The 22,771-nt window shown below is 43.4% G+C and overlaps 1 protein-coding gene across 2 annotated transcripts in view; it reads right to left on the bottom strand.

Moving 5' to 3' along the window:
* LOC311094647 (uncharacterized protein) overlaps window positions 1-19,890 on the bottom strand; it is a 29,446-nt gene extending 9,556 nt beyond the window's left edge. Inside the window, exons 1-4 of one of the 2 annotated variants that reach the window (XM_084132745.1) lie at window positions 19,538-19,890; window positions 17,223-18,858; window positions 4,025-4,120; window positions 3,095-3,748 (exon numbers count right to left, since the gene is read on the bottom strand). In XM_084132745.1, coding sequence (XP_083988871.1) covers window positions 4,114-4,120; window positions 17,223-18,858; window positions 19,538-19,595 — 1,701 coding nt within the window. In that variant the 5' untranslated portion in view covers window positions 19,596-19,890 and the 3' untranslated portion in view covers window positions 3,095-3,748; window positions 4,025-4,113. Of the gene's footprint in view, window positions 1-3,094; window positions 3,749-4,024; window positions 4,121-17,222; window positions 18,859-19,537 lie in introns of those variants that run through there. The other variant, XM_084132744.1, reaches the window with a different exon arrangement.
* Between the last annotated feature and the right edge of the window lie 2,881 nt (window positions 19,891-22,771).

Raw genomic sequence — 22,771 nt, 5'->3', positions numbered from 1 at the left:
ATAGTTTGACTTTATAATAACTATTAATTGCAATAAAGTAATTCCATCATTTACATGTTACATATTCATATGTACAGAAACTGACAATGATCATACAACTCTAAAAAATAAAGAAAATGTAACGTTTCCTGTGCCAAACTTAATTAATATTCATATTCCCATGCATGTATTCACCTTATTTTCCACGACAACAAGGGTGACGCCATTACGTTAATTTTGTCATCTTACTTACGGCTGAGAGGGACTTCAACTTCCGGCTGAAAGGACCTACGCTAGTTTCTAGCATAATTCTATAGTTGTAACGGTAAATATGTAAAGTATTATATGCTCAGTTAGGGGCTGCCATAACAATTGGATTAAGAGGATAGAACGATTTAACCAACGGTGTTACGAACACAATGTAAATCGATCGGAATGTTGTGGTGTATTTTACGATTTACACCCACCACCACCTAAGACGAGGAGCACCTGAGGCAATGGCGGAAGGCGCTAAACTTGAAGTGCTCACCCAAGCGCTCTTATGTGTGTTGACTGTGTTCGTACCATTTTATGGACGGGGTGCCGACTGACGAACACCCTTACTCCGAGTAAAGGCTCGGCTACGATGTTCTGGTATAAAGAAGTCCCGCCGGGTGCTGAACAGGTTGTCAGATTCAGGTAAGCTAATTTACCTAACTGTTGTTGCCTAACTTACCTATCTATGTGCTTGTTAGCCTAACGTTAGATCCGTGAAGTCCGTTCTATGAACACATTTAAGATTAGTAATGAGCTGTTAACAAAATACAATGAATCTTGCATGATAACCATTGCCCAGCTATATATGTCATATTTCGGTCTCACTTTATATTAAGTGGCGTTAAGTACTATGTACTTACATAAAAAAAAATAAGTACAATGTTCTTATTGTGTTCATGCTGTATTGTAAAACACTTTTGCTGCTATTGAGGTGTGATACGGGTAAGATCAGGGACAGGTGTGGTGGATTGGGTAGGTTTAAGGTGTAAGAGAAGGGTCAACTGTGTAATTACAAATGTAATTACATAAATTAATTACAGCTGTAATTACATGCAGGAATTTTTTAAATGTACGTACAATGTAAAAACATGTAGTACGTTTGGGTCTGCCGAGTCTGTCCAGCTTCCTCTCCCGCCATCGGATCCAACTCACCACCAGGTGGTGATCAGTTGACACTGGCCGGAGGTCAGATGAAATGACCACAAAGTCAATCATCGACCTCCGGCCTAGGGTGTCCTGGTGCCATGTGCACTTGAACATGGTGTTCGTTATGGACAAGCTGTAACTAGCACAGAAGTCCAATAACAGAACCACTCGGGTTCAGATCAGGGGGCCGTTCCTCCCAATCACGCCCCTCCAGGTGTCACTGTCGCTGCCCACGTGGGCGTTGAAGTCCCCCAGTAGAACGACGGTGTCCCCAGTCAGAGCACTTTCCAGCACCCTCCCAGAGTCTCCATGAAGGCCGGGTACTCTGCACTGCCGTTTGGCCCGTAGGCACAAACGACAGTGAGAGACCGGGGTGAACTCCAACACATGGTGGCTGAGCTGGGGGGCTATAAGCAAACCCACACCAGCCCGCCGCCTCTCACCATGGGCAACTCCAGAGTGTTGAAGAGTCCATCCTCTCTCGAGGGTTGTGGTTCCAGAGCCCAAGCCGTGCGTAGAGGTGATCCCAACTATCTCTAGTCGGAATTTCTGAACCTCACGCACAATCTCAGGCTCCTTCCCCGCCAGAGAGGTAACGTTCCACGTCCCTAGAGCTAGATTCCGCGTCCAGGGATCGGGTTGTCTAGGCCCCCGCCTTCGACTGCCGCCCGATCCACTTAGCACCGGCCCCTTACGGTCCCTCCTGCAGGTGGTGGGTCCACGGGAGGGTGGCCCCACGTCGCTTCTTTGGGCTGAGCCCGGCCGGACCCCATGGGGGGAGGCCTAACCACCAGGCAATCGCATACGAGCCCCAACCCCGGGCCTGGATCCAGGGTGGGGCCCCGGCTGCGCCATGCCGGGCGACGTCACGATCCTCGAATTTATAGGCATCATAAGGTTTTTTGAACCGCTCTTAGTCTGACCCTTCATAAAAAATTATGATAGCCTAAAAAAAAAAAAAAATGCTTTACAATATTGGGTCTTAAGTGGCTTGGAAATGCCACAAAAAAACTAAAACTGTTTTTTAAACCTAAAAGCGTCAAAAAACGACAATCTCACGAATCAAGAGAAAAAAAAAAATAGGCTATCTCAGAAAGTGCACTATCGCGCTGCGCTGGACTTCCCGTATCAACTCCACTTATGAAGCCGGGATCTAATCCTGTTAACATGAAATAAGCTGCTCCCGAGCAGGTTTAAGTTTGCGCACCTGTTGCTATGACAGCAAGTCCAGGATGAGCGTCGAAGAACCAAACTATCCAAGATCATGCCAAATCGGCAACAATCAAATCCAGCTAACTGAGTTAGCGACGTACGAAGAACGGGCCCCTGATCTTTGTTCTTTTTACTTGCACTGTTTACTTGTCTGTATATTTATTAAAAGACTTACAAAATATATATTTTTGTGATGGGCCAGTGAAGATTATTGCAGGGCAAGTAAAAATCTGAACCAGAATGAACCTGTAGAAAAGCTAATTTGAGCCCTGCAAATATCAAGACCTGCCTCTTTTGTTATAAAATAAAGTTATGTTACGGGTAAAATATAATGCAGAGTTAAAACTAGGACTTGGCCCACCCTACATCTCAAAGCTGAAGCCGGGTCTGGTGTTGTTTAAAGTTCATAGTGATTGTTCTGACTTCATGAAGCCTCATGGTGTGAATGAACTTCAAACTGACTAGAACAAACTCTTTGAAATGTATATATGATACTGGATATGAAACTGTTAATAATGTAGACAGACAGCAATCTCTTCAATGTCAGTCATGTGTGCAGTGAAATATCATTTATTAGGCATTTAAAAACTCTATTGAGAAAATTGAAAACATGGAAAGCTCAAAAAGCAATCATATCAGGATGACTTTCAGAACTAAAATTATAACTAATTCAAGCAAAATCAGCAGAAAATAAGAAAATGGACAATTACAATGAGATGTTCATAAAATGAGTAAAGAGTTTAATCAATCATTACATAGCAAATACAAACATTAAGTAAAAGGGAATGAGACAGATCTCTCTCTATCTCTCTCTTTACTGACTTATAAGAGCCGAAGCATCTCAAGAGAAGAAGAGAAGAAAAGTGTCCAGTTTCAAAGATACAAGAAGTGGAAGAGAAACTAGATGTTCTGATGAAAAACAATGAAGAACGAGTTAAAAATTAATATCAGATTCACATCTCTCTTAAAAGTGTTACGGCCTTCTTCTCCATGTGAATTTTCGGTTCATCTTCTGTAGTAAAGCCTTCTTCACTGAAACACACACCGCTGTGTCTTTTCTGCTGTAATATTAAGGATGAATCTTCTCCTTTGTGTGAATCTTCAGGTGTTTCTTCAGGACTGATGCCCAATGAAATTGTTTACCACACTGTGATCACAGTTAAATGGTCTTTTCTTTAAATGAAACTCTTCCCGCATTGATCACATTTCACAGTTTCTTTCCGGTGTATTTTTCCAGTGCTCTTCTTCAGAATGAGAAGGCAGAACTCTCATGTGAACCTTCAGACTTTTCCATGTGAAGCGTGTTTTTTACACTGAGGGCAGGAAACAGATTTTTTGTCTTCTGTTATTCCTTTCTTGTTCACGTCCATCAGGTCTAATATAAACATTAAATCAAGTGAGATTTCAAATGAGAGACAAATGTGACATGAAAGTGAAGCTCAAAGTCAATATCACTGATGAGTTCAATAGACATTTTAATCCCATCAAATCTGGTCAACAACTGCTGAGCACGATTACGATCTATTTTAATGTCATGAAGATGATTTGTGTTATAAATCACTAGTTTGGTCATGAAACAATGTAAATCTGGTGAGCATCAGCATGTTCTTCATCATGGTGAATGAATGAGGAATCAAGAATGAACACCAACCTCTTTGTTCTTCAGTGTGTTTCATTCTGCAGGTTCTGGATCACTGGCGTTCTCTCTGTCCTCTCCTTCCAGATGCTTTCTGGCTTTTCTTAATTTCTAACAGACATGATGCGAGAGGAATAATTAATATTTTCAGACTCTGAACTAGGCTAATCATGTTTAAAAATAGTGACATTGATCATGTGACTTAAAGGGCACCTGTTATGCAAAATTCACTTTTACATGGTGTTTGACGGACACTGCAGTTTTAGCGTAGACCCGCCCTGAGTGAGCTAAACACAGTCCGCCAGTTTTCCGTTACTTTCGTTATTACTCGAGAATGGATCTGTACCAACTGTCCGTGATCCAGCTTACAGTCTCCGGAGTGATAGGCCTAACGTTACTGATCACGACACTAATGCCCACTTTATTACAGTCAGAGTCGTTTATTACATCAGAGTTGTTTTACGGATATAAATTTTACCAGTTTATTAAGCACTCCCTGAAAGGGTGTAAGGGTCAAACAGGTCAATTGAGCTCAAAGGGAATTATTAATTAATTTAAGGCCGTAACTATCAGCTCTGCAGCGGATATAAATATCCAAACTAGTGAAAACACTATTTATGAGCAAGGTAACTTAGATCAGCAGTTTAAGACATTAAATTCCTAAGCACATAACACAAGAACACTTCTCTTTAAAATACAAACAAGACTTGATATTCTATTACATAGAACTAATATCGAACAAACACACACACACATTCATGCGAGTTGCAGACAGAAAGAAAGCAGGGCTCCAGACTGCGACAAATGGTCGCATTTTGCGACTAAAATTTGAGAGTGCGTGACTGAATTTTACATCCATGTACATTGTTACATTACATTTTACATTTACATGTGCAACCAGTATATTGCTGACAGACTATGGTGCAGAGGAGCTGGACTTCCTGCTAGACCACATTTCCTCTGTCTTAACAAGGTTAGTGACTCTTTTTAAATTATCATAAAGATATAAAAAGTATAACACAGAGCAACATTTCAAACATCTACTTTGATCCTTAACCTGGATTGTTTGGTCAGTTTTTCCTTTCACTCTTTTCAGAAATGGCTGTGATTTCAATCTGGCTAGAGAGGAGTATCAATCCATGAAGACATTCATCTTTAGGAACTAAATGGACAAGTCTTACCATGCCTTATGGGGGATGATGGTAACTAAGTTGCCATTCTGCTTTGATTACAAGGTACCCCATTATGATCATATCCTTGTTAATTTAGTTAGTAATTATTACTTTCCCCTCCTTGAACTGCCACCTTACCGTGGTGGAGGGGTTTGAGTACCCGAATGAACCTAGGAGCTATGTTGTCTGGGGCTATATGCCCCTGGTAGGGTCTCCCAAGGCAAACAGGTCCTAGGCGACGGGTCAGACTAAGAGCGGTTCAAAACCCCTTATGATGCCCAAAAAAAGGAGGACCGTGACGTCGCCCGGTATGGCGCAGCCGGGGCCCCACCCTGGAGCCAGGCCCGGGGTTGGGGCTCGTATGCGAGCGCCTGGTGGTCGGGCCTCCCCCCATGGGGTCCGGCCGGGCTCAGCCCGAAGGAGTGACGTGGGGCCACCCTCCCGTGGACCCACCACCTGCAGGAGGGACCGTAAGGGGCCGGTGCTAAGTGGATCGGGCGGCAGTCGAAGGTGGGGGCCTAGACAACCCGATCCCTGGACGCGGAATCTAGCTCTAGGGACATGGAATGTCACCTCTCTGGCGGGGAAGGAGCCTGAGGTTGTGCGTGAGGTTCAGAGATTCCAACTAGAGATAGTTGGGATCACCTCTACGCACGGCTTGGGCTCTGGAACCACACTCCTCGAGAGAGGATGGACTCTTCACCACTCTGGAGTTGCCCATGGTGAGAGGCGGCGGGCTGGTGTGGGTTTGCTTATAGCCCCCCAGCTCAGCCGCCATGTGTTGGAGTTCACCCCAGTGAACGAGAGGGTCGCTTCCCTACGCCTTCGGGTCGGGGATAGGTCTCTCACTGTCGTTTGTGCTTACGGGCCGAACGGCAGTGCAGAGTACCCGGCCTTCTTGGAGTCTCTGGGAGGGGTGCTGGAAAGTGCTCCGACTGGGGACTCCATCGTTTTACTGGGGGACTTCAACGCCCACGTGGGCAGCGACAGTGACACCTGGAGGGGCGTGATTGGGAGGAACGGCCCCCCTGATCTGAACCCGAGTGGTGTTCTGTTATTGGACTTCTGTGCTAGTTACAGCTTGTCCATAACGAACACCATGTTCAAGCATAAGGGTGTCCATCAGTGCACATGGCACCAGGACACCCTAGGCCGGAGGTCGATGATCGACTTTGTGGTCATTTCATCCGACCTCCGGCCGTATGTCTTGGACACTCGGGCGAAGAGAGGGGCGGAGCTGTCAACTGATCACCACCTGGTGGTGAGTTGGATCCGATGGCGGCGGAGGAAGCTGGACAGACTCGGCAGACCCAAACGTACTGTGAGGGTCTGTTGGGAACGTTTGGCCGAATCTCCTGTCAGAGAGATCTTCAACTCCCACCTCCGGCAGAGCTTCAACCAGATCCCAAGGGAGTCCGAGTGGACCATGTTCTCCACCTCCATTGTCAACGCGGCCACTCGGAGCTGTGGCCGTAAGGTCTCCGGTGCCTGTCGAGGCGGCAATCCCCGAACCCGGTGGTGGACACCGGAAGTAAGGGATGCCGTCAAGCTGAAGAAGGAGTCCTATCGGGCCTGGCTGGCTTGTGGGACTCCTGAGGCAGCTGATGGGTACCGACGGGCCAAGCGGACTGCAGCCCGGGTGGTTGTGGAGGCAAAAACTCGGGCCTGGGAGGAGTTCGGTGAGGCCATGGAGAAGGACTATCGGTCGGCCTCGAAGAGATTCTGGCAAACCGTCCGGCGCCTCAGGAGGGGGAAGCAGTGCCCTACCAACGCTGTTTATAGTGGAGGTGGGCAGCTGTTGACCTCGACTGGGGATATCACCGGACGGTGGAAGGAATACTTCGAGGATCTCCTCAATCCCGCCGTCACGTCTTCCATTGAGGAAGCAGAGGCTGAGGGCTCGGAGGCGGACTCGTCCATCACCCAAGCTGAAGTCACCGAGGTAGTCAAGAAACTCCTCGGTGGCAAGGCACCGGGGGTGGATGAGATCCGCCCTGAGTACCTCAAGTCTCTGGATGTTGTGGGGCTGTCTTGGCTGACACGCCTCTGCAACATCGCGTGGCGGTTGGGGACAGTGCCTTTGGACTGGCAGACCGGGGTGGTGGTCCCTCTTTTCAAGAAGGGGGATCGGAGGGTGTGCTCCAACTATAGGGGGATCACACTTCTCAGCCTCCCTGGGAAAGTCTATGCCAGGGTACTGGAGAGGAGAATCCGGCCGATAGTAGAACCTCGGATTCAGGAGGAACAGTGTGGTTTTCGTCCCGGTCGTGGAACACTGGACCAGCTCTATACCCTCTACAGGGTGCTGGAGGGTTCATGGGAGTTTGCCCAACCAATCTACATGTGCTTTGTGGATTTGGAGAAGGCATTCGATTGTGTCCCTCGCGGCGGCCTGTGGAGGGTGCTCCGGGAGTATGGGGTCCGGGGCCCTTTGTTAAGGGCTATCCGGTCCCTGTACGACCGGAGCAGGAGCTTGGTTCGTATTGCCAGCAGTAAGTCAGACTTGTTCCCGGTGCGTGTTGGACTCCGGCAGGGCTGCCCTTTGTCGCCGGTTCTGTTCATAATTTTTATGGACAGAATTTCTAGGCGCAGCCAGGGGCCGGAGGGGGTCGGATTTGGGGACCACACGATTTCATCTCTGCTCTTTGCGGATGATGTTGTCGTGTTGGCCTCATCAGACCAGGACCTCCAGCATGCACTGGGACGGTTTGCAGCCGAGTGTGAAGCGGCTGGGATGAAAATCAGCACCTCCAAGTCCGAGGCCATGGTTCTCAGTCGGAAAAGGGTGGTTTGCCCGCTTCAGGTTGGTGGAGAGCTCCTGCCTCAAGTGGAGGAGTTCAAGTATCTTGGGGTCTTGTTCACAAGTGAGGGAAGGATGGAACGGGAGATTGACAGGCGGATCGGTGCAGCTTCTGCAGTAATGCGGTCCCTGTACCGGTCTGTCGTGGTGAAGAAGGAGCTGAGCCGCAAGGCGAATCTCTCGATTTACCAGTCAATCTACGTTCCTACTCTCATCTATGGGCATGAGCTGTGGGTCATGACCGAAAGGACAAGATCCCGGATACAAGCGGCCGAAATGAGCTTTCTCCGCAGGGTGTCTGGGCGATCCCTTAGAGATAGGGTGAGAAGCTCGGTCACTCGGGAGGAGCTCAGAGTAGAGCCGCTGCTCCTCCACATCGAGAGGGGTCAGTTGAGGTGGCTCGGGCATCTTTTCCGGATGCCTCCTGGACGGCTTCCCGGGAAGGTGTTCCGGGCATGTCCCACCGGGAGGAGACCCCGGGGAAGACCTAGGACACGCTGGAGAGACTATGTCTCCCGGCTGGCCTGGGAACGCCTCGGTGTCCCCCCGGAAGAGCTGGAGGAAGTGTCTAGGGAGAGGGAAGTCTGGGCATCCCTGCTTAGACTGCTGCCCCCGCGACCCGGCCCCGGATAAGCGGTAGAAGATGGATGGATGGATGGATGGATGAATTATTACTTTTTGATTAAATAAAACCTACACTAATGATCCATTCTTTGTAGAACATCTTACATCTTGTGCACATCACGCTGGTCCTCCCAGTCTCCTCTGCTCTATGTGAAAAGGGATTTTCTGCTCAGAAGAGGATTAAATCTGATGTCCCTGCATGTAGACACTGTGGAGGACTTGATTCGAATTAGCATGGAGGGACCTAGTTTACAAGAGTTTGATGCCAAGGAAGCCAATGGTGTCCCAAAACTCCATCAGGTGACCTAATGGAGAAAAAAAAAACCTTGGGAGAACCCAGGCTCAGTCGGGGGCCAGCTCTCCTCTGGCATTTATGAACTAGAGACCGGATTGTAGTTTGAACTGTAAGATTAAAAATATTATTTGAATGCCTGGCCGAAAAGATGCGTCTTTAATCTAGTTTTAAACTTGGAGAGCGAGTCCGAGCAACGAACAGTATCAGGAAGACTATTCCAGAGTTTCGGAGCCAAATGTGAAAATGCTCTCCCTCCTTTGGTTGATCTGGATATCCTAGGTATGACCAAAAGCCTCGAATTTATTGATCTTAAAGAGCGCGATGGATTATAGGGCGATAGAAGATCCGTTAAATAGACTGGAGCTAAGCCGTTTAGGGCTTTATAAGTCAGTAGCAATACCTTGTAATTAATACGGAACTTTATAGGTAATCAATGCAGTGATGATAAAATTGGTGTTATATGATCATATTTTCTTGATCTAGTAAGAACTCTAGTGGCTGTATTTTGGACTAACTGTAGCTTGTTTATTAAGGATGCAGGACAACCAGCTAATAAAGCATTACAGTAATCTAGTCTCGAGGTCATGAATGCATGAACTAACTTTTCTGCATCAGAAACTGATAGCATATTACGTAGCTTAGAAATGTTTCTAAGGTGGAAAAAGGCTGTTTTTGTAACATATGAAATGTGATTTTCAAAAGACAGGTTACAATCGAGTATAACACCCAGGTCTTTTACTGTAGAGGATAAAGTAACAGGACATCCTACGATGTTAAAGTTGTAGTGTGAGAGGTTTTGCGGGCGGTTTTTTGAACCGATAAGTATTACCTCTGTCTTGTCTGGATTTAATAAAAGAAAATTACGCGTCATCCAATCTTTTATATCTTTAACACACTCTGTCAATTTGGATAATTTAGCGTTTTCATCTGGCCGTGATGAATTATAGATTTGAGTGTCATCTGCATAACAATGGAAACTAATTTCATGTTTCCTTATAATATTTCCAAGTGGCAGCATATATATTGAGAATGACAGAGGGCCTAACACAGATCCCTGCGGCACTCCATAGTTTACTGGAGTTATGATCGAATTGTCAAATAGACAAAATGGTAGCGGTCAGATAGGTATGATCTGAACCAGCTTAATGCTTGTCCTTGAACACCAGTATAATTTTGTAGTCGATCTAAGAGTATTGTGTGATCTATAGTATCGAACGCAGCACTAAGATCAAGTAAAACTAGTATTGAGATACAGCCTTGGTCAGAAGCTAAAAGTAAATCATTTGTGATTTTAACGAGCGCAGTTTCAGTGCTATGATGCGGCCTGAATCCCGACTGAAACTTTTCATAGATGTCATTTTTTTGCAAGAAAGAGCCCAGTTGAGCGGACACAACTTTTTCTAGTATTTTAGACATAAATGGAAGATTTGAAATGGGTCTATAATTTGCTATATTATTATGATCTAATTGTGGTTTCTTAAAGGGATACTTCAGGATTTAGCATTAAGCTTTGTATTAGTAGAAAACCTGTAGTATTTTCGAATTACCATGCTTTCCACCCTCATATCCCCCTGAGACAAGAGATTTATGTATTTTTTGTCTGGAAAAAATCCTCCGATGACGCAAAAATCGTCATTTTGCGTCATCTGAGGATTTTCTGGCCAGAGGCTAAAGACTACAGCCAGTAGATGGCGTTGTTCCGCATGTTTTCAGCCCGTTGGGATCTCACTCACAGAATGTACACAGTGTCAGCCGTCTTTCTTTGGAAGCTAAGCTAGCAGGCTCTTGTTCTGTGGTCTGTGGAGAAAGCTGAGTAGTAGGAGAAAGCTGAGTAAGTAGGGGTTACCATTTTCCTTTTCCCGGACTTGTCCGGCGGGCGAGATCGTTCAAAATGTCCGGGATTCAGCTTTTGCGTTCTGCGGTCGCCATTCATGGTTTACATGCACACCTTTTGTTTCAATCTAACTGAATTCATTCCGATTGGTGAATCTGAATGTAGTGTTTACATGAACGCTAAACAAGTGATCGGTTGATGTGCGTTTTACCCTTGCTAAGAAAATTCCCGCTCCTCCGTGAGAGATGGGAGACCCGGCGCGTCTCAGTAATGACGCCACCGGCCTCGCGTCGTTCTCCCGCGGCCGTCAGCCTCGTCCTGCTCGCCACAGTAAACATGATGAATGAATGGCGACTGTAGAACGCAAAAGCCGAATCCCGGACATTTTGGGCGATCTCTAGAGATCCCTGGCAAATCCCTGGCAAACTCATCACGTAGGCTAAGTTAGCCTTGTTGTTTTCAACTGCGCACTCTTACCGGTAGGCGTGGCCTCCTAAGGCAGCGAAGCAAGTGCATTCTGGGAGTTGTTGTCTTTCATCCACATAATCCAAAAATACATTTTCTGGCTTTTCTCAGTCTAGAAAGCTCCAAATTAAAAAAATTCTTCACATTTCTTCTACTTAAATGACCTATTTTAAATACACATTCATCTTCCCAGAGGTGAAGTATCCCTTTAATGAGAGGTTTTATAACTGCCAGTTTAAATGTTCTTGGAACATGACCTAAAGATAAAGATGAGTTAATAATATTGAGGAGAGGCTCTTCCACTACAGGTAACACTTCTTTCAGTAGTTTAGTTGGTATAGGATCTAATAAACATGTTGTTGTTTTAGATGAAGTGATACGTTTATTTAACTCTTTTTGTTCTATAGTTGTAAAGCACTGTAATTGTTCTTGCGGGGGGATAATTGAGGCTGAATTATAAGGCGCGATTGAGGATTGAACGTTTACAATTGCAATTCTGATGTTTTCTATTTTCTCAGTGAAGAAGTTCATGAAATCATTACTACTAAACTGTAACGGGATATTTTGTTCGGGTGACGTCTGTTTATTTGTTAGTCTAGCCACGGTGTTAAATAAAAACCTTGGATTGTTTTGGTTGTTTCCTATTAGTTTGCGGAGGTGCTCAGCCCTGGCCGCTTTTAGGGCCTTTTTATAACGTGGCATACTGTCTTTCCACGCGATTCTAAAGACCTCTAAATTAGTATGTTTCCATTTACGCTCTAAATTACGGGTTTCTCTCTTTAGAACATGCGTAGTATTGTTGTACCATGGTGCTTTAATTTTCTCTCTGGCCTTTTTTAATTTAATGGGTGCAACAACATCCAATGTTCTAGAGAGAATGGTGCTCATAGTGCTAGTTAGTTCTTCTAGTTCATCTGTTTGTTTGGGTTCAGGCAGCAGCTGAGACAGATTAGATAAGCAATTTGAGAAATTATCTATGGTGGATGGAAGGATTGATCTGCCTGGTCGATAACACAGCGCCGCATGACATATTACAGCAGTACGTAATATGCAAGTTACCAAGTAATGGTCAGTGACATCATCACTTTGTGGAATGATATCTATATCGGTTGGATCGGTTCCATATGATATAATTAAATCGAGTGTATGATTAAGACGATGAGTTGGTCCGGTGACGTTTTGCTTGACCCCAAAGGAATTTAATAAATCTATAAACGCAGCCCCTAACGCATCATTTGGATTATCTATGTGTATGTTAAAATCTCCAACAATTAATGCTTTATCGACATTGACCAATAGATCTGAGAGAAAATCTGCAAACTCATTTAGGAAATCAGCGTATGGCCCAGGCGGTCTATATACGGTAGCCAAGGCTAGAGATAATATGGATTTTTTTCTAACATCTAAGGGCGTAAAATTTAGTACAAGTACTTAAAACGAAATAAACTTAAAACCCGTTTTCTGAGTAACATTGAGAATATCTCTATAGATTGTTGCAACACCGCCACCACGACCAATCAGACGGGGCTCGTGCTTATAGGAGTATCCAGATGGAGTAAACTCATTTAGACCGAAATAATCATTTGGTTTAAGCCAGGTTTCAGTAAGGCAAAGTACATCGAAGCTATTATCTGTGACTATTTCATTTACAATAACTGCCTTAGGTGTGAGTGATCTAATGTTTAGAAGACCTAGCTTTAAAAATTGTTTTTGTTTACTAATAGCAACATTTTCTGTTTTAATAACAATTAGATTTTTCCTAGATCCTGCAGTAGATTTATTATTTGATCTCACTAAACGAGGAATAGACACAGTTTCTATGCAATGTTCTACACTAGTACTTATATCATTTAAATTGGTGCAGCAGAGACTATGATTTGGACTTTTGGTTACTAGTCATCTAACGGTATTTAACAATTTGGAGATGTTATTCGACAGAAGATCCACTCCGAATCTGCTTGGGTGTAAGCCATCGGCACGGAAAAGCCTAGGACGCTCCCAAAACAGATTCCAATTTTTTACAAAGAGCAGTTTCTGCTTATTGCACCATGACATTAACCATTCATTTAGCGCGAATAGTCTACTAAACTTTTCATGTCCTAGTCGGTACGAGGGAAGCGGTCCTGACACTATGATCGTTGTTTGGGGCGATGTGCTGTGTACCGTATCGATCAGATTCCTGAAGTCTTTCTTCAGAACCTCCGTCCGGCGCAGCCTGATGTCGTTCACTCCCGCGTGCAGGACCACAGTTCCGACGCGCTCGTCACCGTTCAGAATCTCGGGAACGTGAGCAGCAAATTTCAGAAACACGAGCACCAGGAAAGCAGTGACTGTGCACCTTACTTTTACCTAACGTAGCGTGTACGTGCCGAACGATGGAATCGCAGATGATCATAGCATCGCGTTCTGTTTCGAATAGAGGGGAGAAGCGGTTTTGTGTGGATAACTCGAAAACCGGGAGGGTCGGAGAGAGTCTTGGTCTAGACCTGACTCGCGTCTTCCGCTGCGGGACCATCCAGGCTTCGTGGTGGCGTGTTGGAGCCGGAGTGAACGAGACCATGGCTGATCGCGACCTCGGCGCTCGGGACCGATGCTAAGTAACGCACGGAGTAGACGAGGTCGGAGTCAGCGGGTTAGTAACGTTAATCACTGATTTGTGTGTATCGGCGCGTGATGTTTCAAGAGCTAAACGCCGGTCTATCAGCTCGGCTTGTCTCACTAAAAGGTCGTGGATCTGTTTCTCAATAGCTTCCAGCTCAGACTGCAGTGTGTCCTCACCTGCACCAAAAGATAGACTACTTGCATCTGATTTATTCGCCATGTTTGTTTGTGAGTGAGTGTGGAGAAGACGCGTTCAGCCGTGATCCACGGACGTAACCTATAAGAGTATCCGGCGTTAGATCACTAATAGGCTTGAGACGCGTCTGCTCAACAGTCCGCGTTGTAACTATGAGGTTTGAGCAGTAGTGCTTCTCAGTGAGGAAAAGTAGAAAATGTTCGTTGTAAGTGAGTTTAAAGAGAAAATCAAGAATTATAAATCAAATCGATAGAGCTCCAAAGACAAGAACGCGTTCAGACGCGACGCATGCGCATTCAAATTCGTGTCTCGTTCCGGAAGCGGAAAGCGGGGGATGTAATAAGTAGAGAGTCTGTGTGTCATGAATAGACATGTATTGACAAGACCAGACAAAGAGTGAGTGACTGAGTGCTGCATATAAAGGTGAGCTGGTGATGGGATCCAGGTGACGGTGATACTACTTAGAGGAGAGTGAGTGCAGGTGTGCGCCAAGGAGGATTCTGGGGAGTGTAGTGCAGAGACAGATGAGGAAGACAGACGGTGGATGTGACAACTGTGCTCATAGTGAAAAAAGTTAGTCAGGAGCCCTGAAAAGTGTGGAAAGAATGAGTTTTAAGAGTGAGATGATGAAATGCCAAGTTTCTAGCAATATATGCTAGCCGAACTTAGCCCCGCCCGCAACATTTGAGGTTGGGAAGTTTGGTCTGGGCTTGATCCGTTGTGGAGCAACTATGCTCGAACCAGAGCTGTTCGGACCAATCAAATTGTCAGGGCGTTTTTTATACGATGATGGACAGATGATCAACAGTAACGTATTCACCCACGTCACAAAGAGCTTTTGGGTTGAATTCGTTAACAACAAAGATGGCTGCCACTGGAGAATTCAGGTGTAGATTCCACCATCGCGTCCATTACATAAGACATTCACACATTAGCACATTAATTTTAAAAGAGGAACAGAGAACGGCGATCAAAGCATTTCTCGATTGTAAAGATGAATGAAGAACATGCGTCACTTATTTTCATTTTCTTTCCTGGTTCGGTTGAAACACGCCCCATAATCACAGCCCAATGGAGCAGTCTCAGACTCAGATTCTAGTCAGAATATGAGTCTATGACGACGTCAGGCTAAATATATGCACTTATAAGACATGACCTGAATGAACCAACAATCATTAATTTAACCCATCTATAGTTTCTTAGGTGGGTTATTAAGTTTTATATCAAGGCACCAGTTCAGCTAAGAGTCTGGAGGCTACTAGCGTTTGTTGTGTTCCTTTACTCAAAAGGGTTTTCCTTTGTCTGCGTTCGGGTTCACTGATTGGCTGGCGGTCTAACCTGGATCGATGTCTTGATGACAAAGACATCTGGATTGATGTCTTGAGCAGTCAATCACATGGAAAGTCTTTGAATGAATGAATGAGGCATTTATATAGCGCTTTCATATGTACTACTGTACACCCAAAGCGCTTCACAATCATATCAGAGATCTCTCCTCACGGCAGCCACAGTACAACGGCGCCAGTGCACTCACCACACACCAGCTATAGTGGAGAGAGAGAGAGAGGGAGAGCGCCCCCTGCTGGCCTCACTAACACATCTTCCAGCAGCAACCTGGTTTTCTTAGGAGTCTCCCATCCAGGAACTATTCAGGCTCAACCGTACTTAGCTTCAGTGGGCAACCAGTCTTGGGCTACAAGGTGATATGGCTGCTGGCGTTGAAGTTGGAAGCGGGCTTTGCAGTCAAATTTTTGACCGAGACCTTACAGCAAAACTTCCTTAGGACCGAGACTCTCAACGGAAAAGAAAAAAAAACTAGGTAAGAGAAAGAAAAGTGAGGCGAAAGTAGTTAGATGGGTTGAATGAACTGGTTTAACCCCTTCTGATCTTGAGTTGGGTTCTTTCGTCTGCTTGTCCACATGGCCACTCGTCTGTCTGGTTACTGCGTCATGGCTACTCCATGACTATGTATCTTCTAATGCATTCTGGAATCTTCTCTAGCAAAACTCTAAGGCACAGGTGTCTAACTCAGTTCCTGGAGGGCCACAGCCCTACAGAGTTTTGTTCCAACCCTGCTTCAACACACCTGCAGTTTTCAAATAAATCTAAAGGACTTGATTAGCTGATCAGGTGTGATCCCACCTCTGTTAATTAACCCACCTCTGTTAATTGGCTTAGTTAATCAGCATCCCACCTCCACCCCATCTCCTCACTTCTAGTTCCATCTACTCTTACCAACGGGGGGAGTACTCTGGGTTCGGGTAGAAAATCCGAGCTCGAAGCCCTCCACCCGGACAGCACGCCAAATCTGCATAACCTTTACCATAATAATTATATGTAGATGTGAACTCATGAAACCACCACAAATGCCATCTGAAGCACTTGTGCCAAGTATTGGCCTATTCTTCTTCTGCTGTGAGAAGGGGGGACTCATTGGGCCCAGTACCTGTTTTATTAAATGCTGTCCTCTGCAGTGCCCTTTTCCTTTTAGCAAGTCCTGCCACTTCTTTTTTAATGCCCCTAGCTGAAGTCAGTTTTGTAGCAATATCCTCCCAGATTTTTTTGTTTTTGTTTATTTGTATGACTGCCCTTAAACCTGCTGAAAAATGTTTGTATAGCTCCACCTCCTCTAAAATGACATTAATCTCCTCTTTTTGAAAAAAATAGTTTCTTTGGTTTTTTTGGTTCAGCCATTTTGCTGTAGGTTTGTGCTTTTATAGATTATTGGCCTCGTAGAAATTGCACATCACATGAAAACAATGAGGCTAAACATTTCATAATACAAGCATGTGCTACAATCACCAGCCATTCTACAAGGTGACATTTCCACACTTGACAAATGGACAGCGACTCTTAAAGGGTAACTCTCGCCAAAATCGAACCTAGGCTCTTTTTGTTAATCTACCCGAGTCAAACATTCGTGCAAAAGCATAATTAGAATGGAAACTCCACTTTTAAGTTTGACCGTATTTTCGTTTTCGGTCAAAATGCCTTTTGAATGGGAGTGAATGGGGCACAACAACGAGAGCATCAAAATCACTATTTTTAAAACACTAAGGAGGCTCAAAACAACATGAAACTACTTGAAGTATCACCAGGGGCTCTACATATGAACTAGAGCATTGACAACATTGTTTGTGTACACAAAGTTTGCTAAAAAGAAAGGTTTTGTATGACTTACACAGAAGAGACTTTGTTTCTCAGCACATGAAAATAAACTACTTACCGTGATCTCAGACTGTGCTTAAGTGGTTTCTCCACTGCATGGATCTTCATGTGTAGATTCAGGTGAGTTTTAAAGGAGAAACTCCTCCCGCACTGATCACACGTGTGCGGCTTCTCTCTGCTATGGATCCTCTCATGTGATCTCAGATTTGTTGACTGACTGAATCTCTTGTCACAGTGTGAACACTTGTAAGGTTTTTCTCCAGTGTGAATTCTCTGGTGCTGTTTTAAACCATCCACTGTAGTAAAAGTCTTCTCACACTCAAAGCACATGTACTCTCTCACACCAGTGTGTATTTTCTCATGTTTATGTAAATTAGACAGCAGTGAAAAACTCTTTCCACACACAGAACATGAATGCGGCTTCTCCTTTGTATGAACTGCCAGGTGTCTCTTCAGGCCTGATGCCCTAAGAAATGTTTTGCCGCATTGATCACATGTGAACGGCTTCTCTCCGGTGTGGATCCTCATGTGAACATTAAGGTGTGATGATCGACTGAATCTCTTTCCACATTGATCACATGTGAACGGCTTCTCTCCAGTGTGGATCCTCTCATGTGTTTTCAGAGATGATGACTGACTGAATCTCTTGTCACAGTGTGAACACTTGTAAGGTTTTTCTCCAGTGTGAATAATCATGTGAACATCAAGGGATGATAATTGACTGAATCTCTTTCCACACTGATCACACGTGTGCGGCTTCTCTCTGCTGTGGATCCTCTCATGTGATCTCAGATTTGTTGACTGACTGAATCTCTTGTCACAGTGTGAACACTTGTAAGGTTTTTCTCCAGTGTGGATCCTCTGGTGCAGTTTTAAATTGTCCGCTGTAATAAAAGTCTTCTCACACTCAAAGCACATGTACTCTCTCACACCAGTGTGAGTTTTCTCATGTGTATGTAAATTAGACAGCTGTGAAAAACTCTTTCCACACACAGAACATGAATACGGCTTCTCCTTCGTATGAACTGCCAGGTGTGTCTTCAGGTCTGATGCCCTAAGAAATGTTTTGCTACACTGATCACATGAGAACGGCTTCTCTCCGGTGTGGATCATCATGTGAACCTTAAGGGATGATAATTGACTGAAACTCTTTCCACATTGATCACATGAGAACGGCTTCTCTCCGGTGTGGATCCTCATGTGAATCTCAAGACTTTGTTTGGTTGTGAAACTGTTTCCACACTGAGTGCAGGTGAAAGATTTCTTGGCTCTTCTTTTCTTTAAAAATGTATGTTTAGTCTTTGAGCGACTCAAAGGTTTTTCTCCAGGTTTGACATGATGTTCCTCCTCCACTTCACACAGTTCTTCACTCTCCTCCTTCACTTCACTCAGTTCTTCACTCTCCTCCTTCACTTCACTCAGTTCTTCACTCTCCTCCTTCACTTCACTCAGTTCTTCACTCTCCTCTTTCACTTCACTCAGTTCTTCTCTCTCCTCCTTCACTTCACTCAGTTCTTCAGTCTCCTCCTTCACTTCACTCAGTTCTTCAGTCTCCTCCTTCACTTCACTCAGTTCTTCAGTCTCCTCCTTCACTTCACTCAGTTCTTCAGTCTCCTCCTTCACTTCACTCAGTTCTTCTCTCTCCTCCTTCACTTCACTCAGTTCTTCACTCTCCTCACTCTCTTCCATCGGGTCTGACAGGAAAGAAAAAATATTATTATTTGTTATGTTAAATTTATTTCCATCATTTCAAGGCCGTTGCAGTGTCTGTAGAAACTTCACAAGCTCAAAGTGTAGAGTGGCTGCGGCTTTAACTATTTTTAAAGTAATTATTTGTATTAGCTTTAACTGTGTCCTACATGTTTCACTCAACCCTGTTACTCCTGACATGATTTCCCTCCTTTTAAAAACACAGTATTTCTTAAAACGCACAGGAAGTGACATCATCTGGGCACTTTCTACAGCATGATGGGAAGACAAGAAAATAATCTGTGGCATTGACTGTATTCATCAACCCTGTTACCAAAGTTATGTAAGAAGAATCTCTATAGTTATGAATAACTTGTATGATATTTGACAAATACAACTTTATCATTAACTTGGTGTTTACTGACTATTCCTAAAAATATATATTTTGTAAACTATGTTGAAAATAACTAAAATTCTGGTAACGTTGTTGCTACTTGGGAACCAGATATAAAATAAATGTAAAATAAAACAGTTAAAATAGTTACTGACCATTTGTTGAAGAAAACCCAGAACATTCTGTACCGTTTCATAGTTGAACTGTTTATCTAAATGTGATGAAGTGCTTGAATGTTTCTAACATGAATGTTCTTTAGCATCATGAATGAATGAAGAATAAACACAAACCTCTTTGTTCTTCAGGATCTTCAGTGTGTTTCATTATGCAGGGTTCTGGATCACTCATGTTCTCACTGTCCTCTTTAATAAACTCAGTCTTTGCAGATTTCAGCTCTTTCCTGATGCTCTGATGCTCGTCTTCACTTGTAGCTGATGGGAATTTACAGCATTTATTGGAGAATTACAGTGGGAGGAGCTTCACTGATGATGTGATTGCAGTGGGAGGAGCTTCACTGATGATGAATTACAGTGGGAGGAGCTTCACTGATGATGTGATTGCAGTGGGAGGAGCTTCACTGATGATGTGCTTACAGTGGGAGGAGCTTCACTGATGATGAATTACAGTGGGAGGAGCTTCACTGATGATGTGATTACAGTGGGAGGAGCTTCAGTGATGATGTGAATGTAGTGTGAAGAGTTTATCTGCCAAAATCAAAAATATATAAGTTACTGAGTTTGTTTTTATACTCATGGACATCAGAATATAATAATGTAAATTCTTCCAAATATAAATAATGGTAAGAAAAACAGTTGAAAGCATGGTTCGAATTACGTGGGAGCCAGTGGGAGCTGAGCTCCCATAGAGAGAGGATGAGCTCCCATGAAAGCAGTAAAATCATACACCTGTGGGGGTCTCTAAAAATCATCAGCACCATTATTTTAAATTACAAATAAAGCACTTTTTCCTTCAGACTAGCCTACTGTAGCATGACTTAAAAGATAGGACAAGATGCCAAACACATGGATCTCGCGGGATCTCGGATCGTCATCACACTACGGTACATCCTTATGCTTAAATCAAGTGATAAAAGTGCCGCTGCGATCATTGGCGCGGATACTGTGTTTGTTTGTGGCTCGCGCACAGTCTTCACTCGGGCGCGCTTCAATCCGTTGTGGAGACTCTCTATTCGTTCCAGTAAAATTACAAAACAAAATGCACACAAACGTGTCTCTGCCTGATATAGAATGTTCTACCACTGGACCACTTAAGTATATAGTATATAGCATATATTAGATCTCATTAAATGACAAATTAAATCAAATGTACTATTTAAATTGAATTGTGTTACCAACGCTTTTTTATTAAATTTGTATTATATTTACAAATTTTTATATTTTTATATTACATTATTAAGCTACATTACCCTGCTCATAGGCTAGCTACTTTTTTTTTTTTTTTTTTTTTAAAGAGACCCCCACAAAGATGAAATCATAATTCGAACCCTGGTTGAAAGCATAAACAGAAATAAACATAGGCTACTGTTAGATTGAACGAACAATACCAAACCCAGCGCTGAGGGAGAAAAGGTTTCTCTCAAGTTTATTTGCATCTTTGTCTCAGAAGCAGAGGTGGACAAAGTACACAACTTCCTTACTTGAGTGAAAGTACAGATACTACTGGTCAAATATTACTCCGGTACAAGTAAAAGTTGTAAAGACCGATTTTTACTTAAGTAAAAGTACAGGAGTACTTGTTTTTAAAAGTACTTAATTATTAAAAGTAACTTTCAATGCATTTTTTTATTATTGTTGCATTGTTGTGTGTAATACTTACACACTTACACTTACCTCTGAATCTATGCCTGCCTATCCTCATATCAATATCAAATTTATTTCTAGAACACAGTTCCAGTGGGATTGAATGTGAGACTGAATAAGTCACCTTAATAACGTCCACAATGGTTTCGGACACCCAAATGGCTGTTCCCTCAAATAGTGCCCTATTTAAAGTGTTTTGGCTTTTAGTATGAATATGTTAGCCTTACTGTTATCTATAAGCTAGTGTGCACCAAAACAATGACAAAATTTCTATAGGAGACCAAACCCAACGTTGAAAATGAAAATCAACGGCAGATTGACATTAATCTCCAACGTTAGACAGACGTTGTATTGTGGTTGAAAACGAAAATCGGGTTGACGTCAGAAACCAACATCAGTCGGTTTCTGACGTCAGTTCGACTTTAATTTCCAGTCACAATGCAACCCCTGCAAAAATGCAACCCCTGCGGGTCCCTGTAACCAAAATCATCCCCTGACTGACATTACTACTTTCTACTCAAGGACCTGATAGAATTGTAGTGGAGTAAAAAGTAAGATATTTGTCTTTCAAATGTAGAAGTTAAAGTAAAAAGTTTCCAGAAAAAATAATACTCAAGTAAAGTACAGATACTCAAAAAGTGTACTTAAGTAAATGTACTTTGTTACTGTCCACCTCTGCTCAGAAGATATAGCAAGAATATGAGGGGAGATACAGAGAGTTAACCAATAAGATGTGTATACCTTACATCATATTTGAATAAGATACATTGAATAACAAGGTCATATATGGTCAGTTTCTGGCTATCCTACCACATGTACATTTGTAGCCTGGAGGACCCTTATACTGTGTTCATAATAGAGAGAATAGGAGACAGTGCCTTCTTACAGAACAAAGAAATCCCTCTGTTATACGCTTTTGCTGAGACTACCATACTAGTATTTCTTAAAGCTACATATAGTAGGCAACAAATCCCCTCAGTCTGCTGACACCAATGAAATGAGCTTTAAGTGTCAATTTACAGGAGATCTGAAGACATCAGCATAATAAATGAGGAGAAAACAGGAACTATTGTCATGAAATAAAGAGTGTTTTCAGCAGATCTGTTAATATTGATGAGCCTCAGACTATCAACACTCATTCAACAAGCCATTCAGGATCATCAGCAGATCATCTCACTTTATTCTGAGTGTTTGCTGTTAGAAACACATTATTTGAGTCAGGATACATGACAAAAGCCTGTAAAACTGCTATATTGAAAGATATCTCACAGTGTAACATAAATCATCAATAATAAAACAAAATAATTCAATAACCTCTCTTTATGAACCTCTTCAGGCAAATAACTACAACACTATAATATGTGAATCTAAATATAGTTTGACTTTATAATAAATATTAATTGCAATAAAGTAATTCCATCATTTACATGTTACATATTCATATGTACAGAAACTGACAATGATCATACAACTCTTAAAAATAAAGAAAATGTAACGTTTCTGTAACGGTCACCAGCTGGAGTGCCCTTGAGAGCCACCAGAGGGCACTCCACATAAGACTATTATCACTCACAAACTACATTTCTCTTAACTCACTGCCCGGACTCATCATCACTTATCACTGATCACATTCACCTGTACCTCATTCACTGATTGCATTCACCTGTGTCTCATCATCCTGTTAGTCTCAGTCTATTTATACCA

Source organism: Abramis brama (genome assembly GCF_963993115.1).
Source record: "Abramis brama genome assembly, chromosome: 1".
NCBI classification, from domain to species: domain Eukaryota; kingdom Metazoa; phylum Chordata; class Actinopteri; order Cypriniformes; family Leuciscidae; genus Abramis; species Abramis brama.
The sequence above is the reverse complement of the archived record's forward strand: the minus strand, read 5'-3'. Positions and strand labels throughout refer to the sequence as shown.